This window comes from Nesoenas mayeri (assembly GCF_963082525.1).
Source record: "Nesoenas mayeri genome assembly, chromosome: W".
Classification (NCBI taxonomy): domain Eukaryota; kingdom Metazoa; phylum Chordata; class Aves; order Columbiformes; family Columbidae; genus Nesoenas; species Nesoenas mayeri.
The window spans coordinates 8,413,939-8,426,934 of NC_137553.1; the positions used below are offsets into that span (position 1 = coordinate 8,413,939).

Below are 12,996 nucleotides of genomic sequence, written 5' to 3' on the forward strand. Positions count from 1 at the left end.
GTGGGTAACTCTTGTTTTCCTAAATTAGCTTGTGGAATCAAAGAAAAAATGTTGTATTCAACAAGTGTACTATTAATACCAGGCTTCCTAAATCTCTTGCCAAGATCAATACACTAGAACTCCAAGAGAGTTCTTAGTTTTATTACTCTTCTCTTTTTTTTTTTTTTTTTTTTTAATACAGTAATTATGCTGATTTAAAATATTAGCTAAGAAGTGGTATCTTAACAGAGTTTTGTAAAGAAGGAATCTATCATAATACACAAACATCAGATGTTTTTCTCAGTCTCTCCTTCAGCAATGAAAATTTTTCGAAACGAGAAGCTGTTCTTAGCATTAAGTGTATGTGTATCCCCCAACTATGTTAAAGGTACACTTTCAAGAGAATCTTGGTTTGGTTAAGACAAGAATTTTAGAAAACTTTAATATTAGGATAATTTATTTCACAGTGTTTAAAGAGGAAGTATTTAAATATATTCACCCCTAATTTTGTGATCCAAGCAATGCAACTGCATCCTAGTTGATGAGAACTTGGAAATGCAACTCATTAAAATCTGACAGACTATGAAAACATAACACATACCATCATTGTTCAGTTTATTTGGAGAAATACTTGAGGTAAAAAGTAATTATCTTTAAAAGCTGATTTTAGTAGCTATCATGCAGAAAACAGTTTGAAGAATTTGAATTAATTAAAGTTTTGCATCTATGTATGAATAATAAGCTTCATCATAATATTGCAAGCTTTTTAGAAGCAGTGTGAACTTTGACACAGGTAGTTATGGATGAGGATTATTAAATCCATAAAAACTAAAAACTTTAATTATTGTTTAGTATTTTTCTTAGTTTTAGGATTTTGTTGCTTTAAAAATGATGAATAGTTACAGGATATTGTATATTTACAATACATGATTTTAAAAAATCAGCAAGTATACCCTTGAAGTCTCACTGAGCATATACTGAATTTAAGGACCATTTTTTGATAAAGTTGAGAAAATTCCTAGAATATAAGTTCATACTTACATTTCACCATTTGATGAAGTTCTGAACTAGGAAACAGTAAATGAGCACTTGTGAAAATTTGTCAGCTATGGTAGGAATGGCATGTGTACCTGAAAGGTCATCTACCTATTGGTCTGTTTAGATAAATTAATAAAAGGTACCTTTGCCTGTGTCCTTGGCAGTCGTGGGTAGAGGACCTCTTCTAATAAAACATGTTAAAAAGTTAGTAAGTGGGGTTTTTTGTTTGTTTGTTTGTTTTTTCTTCAATATTTGGGTGATTATTTTTGAGATTTATTACAATTCAAAGATAAGTCAGGTTTGAAAAAAATCAGCTCCATAATTTCAGTGTATTAAATAAACTAGTAACTTGTACATCAGGAAATTAATTCATTTTGACTTACCTTAAACTTGCATGTGTTTTATTGCATGGGTTTTTTTTTTGCATTGAATCTTTTATTGCATTGAATCTGAATATTAGGTTTCTTTGCACATGAGGCCTCACATGAGGCAACAAGTCTTTTTGCAAGCACTGTTGCAAAAATAAGTGTAATTAATAGCACAGCTTGAGTTTTACATTCATTTTGCTGTGGGAGGGAAAAAAAAAATCAAATAAAGTAATAAGTACCCATGGATGGTGAAACTGATAAAAACTGGTTTCCTATGGATTTTTATTCTTTGCCTTGTAAGCATCTTCAGTCCATAAATAGCAAACTTTTGTTTCCTTTTCCCCAAGCGGTGTGAACTGTGCCTTCAGAAGGCATAATGTGTACAGTGGCTAGTCTGCTTCTATGCATATGAAAATTGGCTGTTTGGCCATTGTCAGAGGGAGCGTATAGTTGTCATCAATCTATCTCATCTTTCAGTTGGTCTTTCTGTTCATCTTTCTGGTTTTCAGCTCTTTACTATGAGTGCATGTAACAAAAAACTTATAAATGGAATCTTAATGTCAACCAAAAGTGCTTATTTAGCTAGAAGACATATACGTAAGATTTATTTTTGTGTGCATGTTCTGGTTCTAGATACTTCTTAAGGCTGATTGTGCTCTGGAATGTTGCCTATATAGTAGTCTAATAGCAGTCTAAATTACAAAGATTTTTAAATAAATAAATATTGTTCTAATATTTGTTGAATGCTTTTTCATCCCATCCATTTTATCAGTATATGTGCTAATTTCAGTCTTTATCAAGTGTTCATGTTTATAATGTTAATTTTTTTATCATTGTCACTTTAGGATGGTGATCCTTCAATAAGGAATGCTGCATCATTTTCATTGAGGTCACCACAGTCAGTCTGCTCTCCAGCTGGAAGTGATGGAACCCTTAAAGGTAGTCTAGAAGTCATGTATATATATCAATGTATTTTTTTCCAATTTTTAAAGAACAGAGTTTAAAGAGGTATTTAGTTAGTTCTCCTGACTTCTGTATTCCAATCATACTAAAGTGTATGTCATAAAGTTTTAGATACAAAATTATTTTGAGCCTCAATCCAGAAGAAATTTCTGAAGGTCCAAAATTTTACTAATCATACTTCAAAACAAAGCTCAAATTCACCAAGGACAAGATAATTTTAAATATTTTCTAATGCGGGGATTAGATTCTTTATAAGAATAGTTTCAGTTGCTTTACATAAGAAATGGTTTAAAAGCAGCATTATGAGTATTGAACTCTTAACCAATTAAAAATGTTTTAACATGCAACCCTTGTCTTGATTGCAATCATCAAATTTTAAGAACATAAAATTAAAAATAGTTTGGTGAACACAATATATATAGAATAAATGAAGCCTGAAAACTTTACCTGAGGAGAAGGAATAGAGAACTGTCAGTCAACTGAGAAAATAATTCTTTTTACTAAAATCTGGAATACGTACTGCTGATTTTAATATTATCCCTAAGAAGTTATGACTGAGATACATGAGACTTAGTGAGTTAGGGCTTTGGGCATATTCTTGCTAATTTAGTTTTTCAGTGCTTATGTATTTACATGGTAATAGTAAAAAGATGCAACAATGCTTTCTTCTCTTTAGCTCTGAAATAAAATTTAATCTTTCTGGATGGTCAGGTTAGGTGGAGAGGGAGAACAGGTGATGGTGAGATGGGGGTATTGGGCTTGCGCAGCCTGGATAAGAGAAGTCTTTGGTGGGGGGATGGGGGGAGGGACAGACAGACAGGATGACACACAGTGGATGGACATGACCTTAGAGCAATCTTCTCATACCTATGAGGAGATTATCAGTAAGACATGAGTCAGACTTTTCAGTGTTGTGGAGGAAGGATGAGAGACAATGGACTTAAATTGAAATGGGAGGTTCTGACTAGGTATAAGGAAAAACTTTTCATTATAGGGACAGTCGAGCATTGGAAAAAGCCCAGAGAATCCATGTTTTCCATCCTTGGAGGTTTTCAAGGCCAGGCTGGATAAAACCCTGCATAACTTGGCCTTGATCACTCTGCTTTGAGCACGAGGATTGACTGAAGACCTCCTGAGGGTTCATTCTTAACTGAATTATCCTATGATTGCTAAATGATCTCTGTGGTTCATCTTCTGTTAGTATACACTGTGTTAAACAGTGACAGAAGAAATATGGCTCAAATGCAAGTGGGAAGTACTTGTATAGCATACCAGCAGCATCAGTATTTTAGGAGGTCTTGTGCTAAAGGACTTGTTGCAAGACTTGTGTAAATGGCAAAGACTAAATGTGGTTGTTTTTCTTTAACTCATTACACAAAATCCATGTTTGTTGAGCTTATCAGTTTAACAACATTGTGAATCTAAGCTTCTTCCACTCAAATATATGATTACCACTCAGCCAGAAAAACATTTTAATTATTTTTTTTGTTAAAGTTGCTGTATGGGGATATAGCAGAAGATTTGGCGAGGAGGTTAGTTAAATGTAAATACGCTCAAGTGACTTGCACCTGTCTGTAGAAAAAGCACATACATGACACTAATTGTTTTACTGACCTTGTGTGCTTGATGAGTAGAACCTCTGTGTTAGATAACATAGGCCTGTGAGAAACTCTAGGCACCTTATCACTATGTCTGACATTCCTGCTTTGTTGTGAGAAAGAGCGGGAGGCCGCACCTGCCTGAAGCCTTGAAATACAGGCGAGCTCAGCAGGCCCGGTGATCTTCCAGCAGGGATGAACTGACCAGCGCCTGCGTCCCCGCTTGTGTCACCTCTGCCTGGGAGCTTAGGTGTGGCTTTGGAGATCCCCCAGTAGAGAGGTAACTAAAATAAAACTTGCTCTTTCCAATGCATTTGTGGCCTCTGGCTCTTCTTGTGATGTGCCTGCGTATGTGTACACACCTGGGGGGTAATTACCGCCCCATCATCAAGCTGAGGCCATGCCTCCGGTGGAGCGAATTCAGACAGGAGAGCAGCCACAAGTTTTGTTTTAGTTACCTCTCTACTGGGGGATCTCCGAAGCCACACCTAAGCTTCCAGGCAGAGGTGACACAAGCGGGGACATGGGCGCTGGTAAGTTCAGTTCAGCCCTGCTGGAAGATGACTGGACCTGCTGAGCTCGCCTGTATTTCAAGGCTTCAGGCAGGTGCGGCCTCCCGCTCTTTCTCACAACAAAGCAGGAATGTCAGACATAGTGATAAGGTGCCTAGAGTTTCTCACAGGCCTATGTTATCTAACACAGAGGTTCTACTCATCAAGCACACAAGATCAGTAAAACAATTAGTGTCGTGTATGTGCTTTTTCTACAGACAGGTGCAAGTCACTTGAGCGTATTTACATTTAACTAACCTCCTTGCCAAATCTTCCGCTATATCCCCATAGAGTTGCTGCTGTTTCAGTTGATTGTCTGGGAACTCGTTTTGAAAATATACCTTTTCAGATTATTTCTGAGAACAATCTGATTGTACAATTCAGATTGTAACATTTCAGCATTAGAGGGGCTGAAAAAGTGCAAGAAGAACTTTATTTATATACCTGTATGTTAGCTTTAGTTTTCTCATTGATAAAGCACACAACTGAAATATTGTTACTAATGGTGCTACCATTTTGCCTTCTTAAAGAGATTAATGAACCCTGATTGAGAAAACCAGTTCTTGATGCTGTAAGAATCTTGCCAGACATTTACTTCCCCTAATTACGCATTTTAGAAATGTATTGAAGAGGTGTGGATAATAACAGTGTTACTTAGAATACGTGATCCCTGACAGTAAGATTTTGGCCTATAATTTGGAGTGAAAGTGATTGGTTATGCTGATAAATTTTCCAGTGATGAACAAACAGCAAGTATCTATGTTGAGCTTTTTGTTGCTACTCTCGTTAGTCATTGAAAGTTTGGTTGACAAGTCAAACGTTGATAAAGAAAATTAGCAACATATTTGGTTTTTTTGGAGGATAAAAAGAATGGCACTAGACATCATCAGTCCAGAAAAAGATCACAGGAAGGATGTTATAATATCTAAGCTTTCTTATATAACATAGAAATGCGAGTCAGTTACCAAAGATAAGGGTACATTTCTATACTTCTGACATGGAAGTAGCAAGGACTTCTGGAGACTTGGAGAATATGATTGTACAACCTTGAATTACTTCAGGACTGTCTGATTGACAGAATCTGAATGAGGAACAGGTTTTGTTTGCAATTCAAATACAGGGCGTTTCAAAAAGTTAGACCCAATTTGAAATCATTATATCTCTGCAATTGGGTTCATCTTTTTGAAACAACCTGTATTTGAGAGAAGGCAGATGTTATATTTGTTCTTGTGACTGGTTATTCGCCTACTTGATGGTGTAAAGTGTCTCTGCAACAGAAATTTTTGCCTCACTTCTGCTCCAGTAAAGGTACCATAGCAGCTGAAGTTTTATCCAGAAGTTCTAGGCTGGTCTTTATCCTTTTTAATTTAAATTTTATATTTTTAGCTATGCAAACAGAATAGTGGCTCTGCTTTCATGCTATCATATGTTGCTGCATCTGCTTTAATAGAAAATTAATTTCTATGAATTAATCTACGAAGAATTAACATGAAGTATTTTCCTTCTGTTGAGCTCATAAAATATTCTGTGGTGTCTGTTACCCAAGATTGATTACTTATCAAAATCCTTTATCCATTTGTTCTACTTTCCCACTCCAGAAATAAGTTGCATTCCATCCAGAAATTGTTAACAGGTACTTGATTATTTCCAAAATAATTTGGAAAGATTACTTTTACTTTCTTAGGGATTTACAGGACTTCTCCATAGAGATCCCTCTACACTTGGTCTTTGAATGTATAGTGGGTGGCAAGAAGAATTAGGAATCTTCTCAAATCTGTAGTACAGACTTCAGTGCTCTCTCCTTCAAAAGAAAGGTGGAAGAAATTTATTCAAAGGTATTTTCTGACAGGGCCAAAATAAGCATTTATTCTTGTTTCTTCAAATCTTAACTTTTTATGCAAGGATGTTTCTTAATACAGCAGTTCTAAGCTAGAACAGCCAAAGCTGAGGTTTTTCATGAGGCATTTGAACCTCTGGAGAAAGTAGTGGGACTCTTCCCTGAAAATTATTGAAAGAGTATATGGAAAGTTAATAAAGTCTGTCCCAAAAAGCCTCCCAAATGTATGTTGTTCTTTGTCTCATATGCTATCCCTTTAAGTTTAAATTATAAATTAAGTTATGCACTTTGAAAATGAATGTCAATATAGTCTGTTAATCAAAATAAGTAATAATTTCTTTATATCTAGTACAAGACTTGGGAAGGCAGAGGAAGGTATTGTGACTTCAGAAAATACAGCAGGAAATGGCTTGGGGGCTTCCCATCTTCTTACCCTCACATTGGATGAGGTGTACCAGTACCACTCCCAATAACTTCAATCTGTTTTTTTGGTAAAAATGTCAGTAATGGAGTTTCCTTACTCCTGCCATGCAACCTGTTCAAATTATTAGTGCTAGAAAGCTTTTCTCCTACTGCTTAGCCTGAATAATTTTTGTTGCAGTTCGGTACAACGCTTGACTTCTTTCCAGTGAGCAAGGAAAACCAATTCACGTCTCCTCCCTCCCTCCCATCCATCCATCCATCCAAGAATGTTATCACATCTTGCACTAATCTAATCTTCTACAGACTGAACAGTGTGGTTTCTTTCTATCATCTTTAAGTAATAATTTCTTAGCTTTTAATTGTCTTTGATGTTTTGATCTGAATTCTAATTGCTCTGCATTTGGCTTGATGTTGTACTACCCGATACAACTCTACTTGAAGACTTAGAAGGATGACTAGTCAGAAAAGTACTTTAGACAACCTTGTATAATACTACTGTCATACATTAATATAGCTGCTCTTTGGTTTGGGGATAATTTAGATTCCTGTTGCAAGCTGATATAAGCATATTACTGTCTTTCTTTAGAGCTTATCTATCTTCTTCTCATTTGTTACAATCACTCTTTCTCAGATGAATAAAAAGTTTGAGCTGCTACTTACTGAATTTCTTTTGTTTCAAAAGGTTATTCCAATTAGTGGAGAAAACTGTAAATTTTGATTCTGTTGTTGTGGGCCTCTTTCTCAAACACTCGACACCAAAAGCTCATTATGATCTATAGTTTAATAAAATACTCTCTAATTCTGTTACATAAAAAATTATTAATGAGAAATATTTTATACTACTATTCTTAAGACAGTGCTCTGGAAAACTGCACTTGTTCATCTATGTTCCATTCATCCATTTTTACCAAGAATGACTGATACTCTGAACATAGTTTTGCAAGAGAGTATACTGCAATCCTGCAGTATTTTTGTCTAGACCATACTTCCTCAGCTTGTTAGTGAAATTGTTATGAGAAGCTATATAGAAAGCCATGCTAAAGTCCAGGCATAGCACTCAGTTCTCCTTAATCCATGAGACCTATAGCTTTACATAATAAAATTATATTGATTTGATGATATTTATTCTTAAAAAATTTACTTTGGAATACTACCTCTTTGTTATTACTGGGATGGCAGTAGAGAGAACAGCTGCATGAGGTGTGAGCAGGTGGATGACCTGCTCAGCCTGGTGGGAGAGCTGAGAGGAATTAGAAAGGTTGAGAAGCATCAGGGAGTTGGAGAAGGAAATATACTGGTGGGATCAAGCTCTGGACTCCCCGAGACATGAAAGGCCACCAGTAAGAAACCAAGACCAAGGGAGTCCTGTATCCTTCCCCCACTTGACCGAAGACAGTAGATCAAGGGAAAGGGGTGAATGGAAGCAAGTCCACACTTGGGGTGTCAGGCGAAGCCCCCCCACCTTGCCCACCCCACCCTCCCAAGTGCCTCTGTACAACAGATATGAGGCTCTGGATGTGGAAGGTCAGACAATGATTGGGAAAAACAAAGGTCCATCTACACCACAGGTGCTGACAGGATAAGAAAGGCCTACCCCTGTATAGTTGTAGGTGACTCCCTTCTGGGGGGCACAGAGGGTCCAATATGCCAGACAGACTCTCCTCTTTGGGAGGTCTGCTGCCTTCCTGGGGCCCAGGTTAAGGACATCTTCAGGAAACTTACTAGCCTGGTACAGCCCTTGGACTACTACCCATGACTGGTCTTTCATGGGGGTGGCAATGAAGCTGCATCCCATAGTCCAAAGGCAATTAAAAGAGACTTCAGGGCCTTGGGACGGTTGGTGAGGGAATCAGGAGCACAGGATATTTTCTCCTCTCTCCTTCCAGTTGCAGGGAGGGATGTTAGAAGGAGCAGACAGGTGCACTCTATTAATACATGGCTCTTTGGTTGGTGTCACCACCACAGTTTTGGGGGTTTTGATAATGAGATGACCTACTAGAGCTTTAAACTAGACATGATGGGGGAGCGGGATGATATCAGGCTCACCTGTGACAAGCTGTGGGATTGAGGGGTGGGGTGCTAGCAAGGACCCTCAGCTGATAGCCCTGAGATGTGTTGTCCTCACTGGAGCACACCTGAAGTCTTATGGAGATGAGCCAGGGACTCCTGAGGAAATAGATGCCAACAGGAAAACACCAGTGAAATACTTCAAAGGAATTAAGGGGTGTTCCTCTGAGAAGGTGTGATGTGGCCAACAGCCCAGCTGAAGTACCTCTACACCAATGCACACGGCATGGGCAGCAAACAGGAGGAGTTGGAAGTCATCGTGATGCTAGAAGGCTATGATCTAGTGGTCATTACAGAAACGTGGTGGGATGGATCCCATGACTGGAGTGTGGCTGTTCAGAAGGGACAGGCAAGGAAGGGTGGAGGGGTTGCCCTCTACATCAAGAGGTGGACAGAGTATGAAGAGCTGTCTCTGAAGAATAGCCATGAGCAGGTTGAAAGCTTATGGGTAAGAATCAGAGACCAAAGCAGCAAAGGAAACCTTGTGTTGGTGTCTACTACAGGCCATCCAATCAGTGGGAGACTATTGATGAAGCCTTCTTACTCCAGCTACAGGAGGCATCGCGCTCACAGGCTCTCATCCTGCTGGGGGACATCAAACACCCCAACACCTGCTGGAAAAGTAGCATGGCGAGCTGTAGGCAACCCAGGAGACTCCTGGAGTGCACTGGAGATAACTTCATCAGCCAAGTGATAGACAGCCCTACCAGGGGGGATGTGATACTGGGCCTGATGGTCACCAATGCAAGAGCTAATCAGTGACGTCAAGACTGGAGGCAGCCTGGGCTAAGATGATCATGGACTCGTGGAGTTTGCAGTCCTGAGGAATGTAATCCAGGAAAACAGTAAAGTCAGGACCCTGAATTTTAGGAAATCCAACTTCCAGCTCTTCAAGGAGTTAGTCACCAGGATCCCCTGGGAAACTGCCCTCGGGGACAAGGGAGCAGAACAGAGCTGGCAGATCTTTAAGGACGCTTTCCATAGAGCACAAGAGCTCTTGATCCCCATGCCTAAGAAATTAGGTAAGGAAGAGGCTGGCATGGCTGTGTTGAGATCTGCTGATCAAACTAAAGGGCAAGAAGGAAATGCACAGGCAGTTGAAGCAGAGACAGGTATCCTGGAAGGAGTACAGGGACACTGCCTGGTTGTGTAGAGATGGGTTCAGGAAAGCCAAGACACAGTTGCAACTGAACTTGGAGAGGGAATAACAAGAATAACAAGAATGGCTTCTACAGGTATTGTCAACCAGAAAAGGAAGGTCAAAGGAAGCGTACCTTCCCTGATGAGCAAGACTGACAAACTGGTGACAATGGATGAGAAGGCTGAGGTATTCAACAACTTCTTTGCCTCACTCTTCACTGGCAAGCTCTCTTCCTACACTTCTCCAGTGGATGAACTGCAAGGCAGGTACTGGGGAAGCAAAGTCCTTCCCACTGCAAGTTAAGATCAGGTTTGTGAGCACTTGAGGAACCTAAACATACATAAATCTGTGGGACCTGACGAGATGCATCTCAGAGTCCTGAGGGAACTGGCCGATGTAGTTGCCAAGCCACTCTCCATGATATTTCAGAAGTCATAGCACTCAGGTGGAATCCCTGATGACTGGAAAAAGGGAAACATCACACCTATTTTTAAAAAGGGTAGAAAGGAGGACCCCGGGAACTACCAACCTGTCATCCTCTCCTCTGTGCCTGGGAAGATCATGGAACAGATCCTCCTAGAAGCTATGCTAAGGCACATGGAGGACAGGGAGGTGATTCGAGACAGTCAGCATGGCTTCACCAAGGGCAAGTCCTGCCTGAACTAAACTAGTGGCCTTCTACGATGGAGTAACTACATCAGTGGACAAAGCAAGGGATGCGGCTGTCATCTATCTGGACTTCTGTAAAGCCTTTGACATGGTCCCCCAGAACGTCCTTCTCTCTAAATTGGAGAGGTATGGATTTGATGGGTGGACTATTTGGTGGATGAGGAACTGGCTGGATGGTCGCACCCAGAGTGTGTTGATGTCCAAGTGACAAGTAATATCCCTCAGGGGTCTGTATTGGGACTGGTACTGTTTAATATCTTCCTCAGTGATGCAGACATTGGGATTGATTGCACCCTCAGCAAGTTTGCAGATGACACCAAACTGAGTGGTGTAGTTGACATGCCTGAGGGATAGGATATCATCCAGAGCCATCTGGACTTGGAGGTACTGGTGGATGAGAGATTGGACATCAGCTGGCACTATGCACTTGCTGCCTAGAAAGCAAATTTTATCTTGGGCTTCATCAAAGGGAACATGGCCAGCCAGTCAAGGGACGTTATTTTGCTGCTCTATTCTGGTGAGACCCCACCTGGAGTATTGTGCCCAGTTCTGGAACCCTCAATACAGAAAAGACATAGACCTGTTGGAGAGGGGCCAGAGGACGCCACCAAGATGATCAGAGGAATGGAACACTTCTCCTGTGAGGACAAGGTAGGAGAATCGAGGTTGTTCAGCCTGGAGAAGAGAAGGCTCTGAGCAACCTGATCTGGTTGAAGATGTCCCTGCTCATGGCAGGGGGTTGGACTGCATGACCTTTGAACGTCCCTTCCAACCCAAACTATTTTATAATTCTATTGTCTCAATCCTTATGGATAAATTGTTCTTCTAGTATGTAATTGTCATACAGACTCGTTATACTACTCTGGGCAGTCCTTTACCATCCTTTTGAAGAGACTTTTTTTTTCATTTTTTGAATCTGATGGAGGCAGAAATTGTCAAAATGATTATTACCAATTCTGACATTGGTTATGCCAGAGTTTCAGGGTGAATTTATTTGATCCCATTTTCATGAAAACACTCAATTTATGTGAAGGTGGTAAATAGGATCATCCTAAAAAATAAAGAAAAGTAAAAAAAAAGTCTTTTCCATTTACACATTGTAACTTACAGTCTCTTAAAATATTTGGCAGTAGTGTGTGGATGTTCCTCAGTGTCTGTCATCACCAGGTTCTTGGCTTTTTCCATCAGTATGAGTGCAGTATGGATACTCTAGTCTTCTTCAGCTTCTGCCTTCAAGAACTTATTTACAGAATATTTACTCATGTGAATGTTAATAATCTACATGTAGAAAATATGCATTCATTAAAGCCTCTCTTTCAAAAGACTTATTCAGTAAAAAGTTTGGAATGCTGTGTCCAGGTTTGCCAAACAACAATTTGGTACGTGCTTAAATTATGTTCCTGAAGTCTTGAGGATCACTTTGCTATGGATTTTAAAAGGCGTAGTACTTGAATGTTCCTGACATTTCTCTCCAGTGTGCTATGAAACAAGTGTTAGCCATCGGTCTTCATTTGTTCACTAGTAGTTTCTTTCCAACTTTCATGCATAGGGAACAATACTTCTGGCAAAAGAGCATGTAGGATGGGTGAAAGACTTTATTTCAACATCTGGCAACCTTGACCTGCAAGGGATTTAAAGGAATATGGTGATACTATTTCAAGTGACCTTTTTGAAGTTGTTTTTGTGCAAGTGGAAAGCTAATAATTCTTTAAAATATCTGAATCTTAAGTTGCTAGTAACCTTAATAGTTGTTTTTTAACTATGCGGACCACAACAAAGGCTGTGACCAGTGGTGGGAACTTGGTGCATCAGCTTTAAAAGGTTGAGTGGTCTTTGCTCTGAAGAGGCTCAGAGATGATTAGAGAAAGTATCATGAATGTTCAAATAAGTTATGAGCAAAATAGAGTAGTTGAGTTGGAAGGGACCTACAACAATCATCTAGTCCAACTGCCTGACCAATTCAGGGCTGACCAAATGTTAAAGCATGTTATTAGAGGGCATTGTCCAAATGCCTGTTAAACACTGACAGACTTGGGCCATTGACCACCTCTCTAGGAAGCCTGTTCCAGTGTTTGACCACTCTCTCTGTAAAGAAATGCTTCCTAATATCAAGTCTGAACCTCCCCTGATACAGTTTAGCCATTCCCATGTTTCCTGTCACTGGATATCGGGGAGAAGAGAACAGCACCTCCCTCTCCACTTCCCCTCCTCAAGAAGCTATAGAAAGCAATGAGGTCACCCCTCAGCCTCCTTTTCTCCAAACTACACAAACCCGAAGTCCTTAGCTGCTTCTCATAGGACATGCCTTCCAGCGCTTTAAACAGCTTTATTGCCTTCCTCTGGACGAGTTCAAGGACCTTAA

General features: G+C 39.7%; 1 protein-coding gene across 1 annotated transcript in view; it reads left to right on the plus strand.

Annotated features, from left to right (window-relative positions):
• LOC308051434 (nipped-B-like protein) overlaps positions 1-12,996 on the plus strand; it is a 198,798-nt gene that overhangs the window by 81,487 nt on the left and 104,315 nt on the right. Inside the window, exon 9 of the mRNA XM_080361861.1 lies at positions 2,231-2,324. Within this exon, the coding sequence (XP_080217987.1) occupies positions 2,231-2,324 (94 nt within the window). The remainder of the gene's footprint in view (positions 1-2,230; positions 2,325-12,996) is intronic.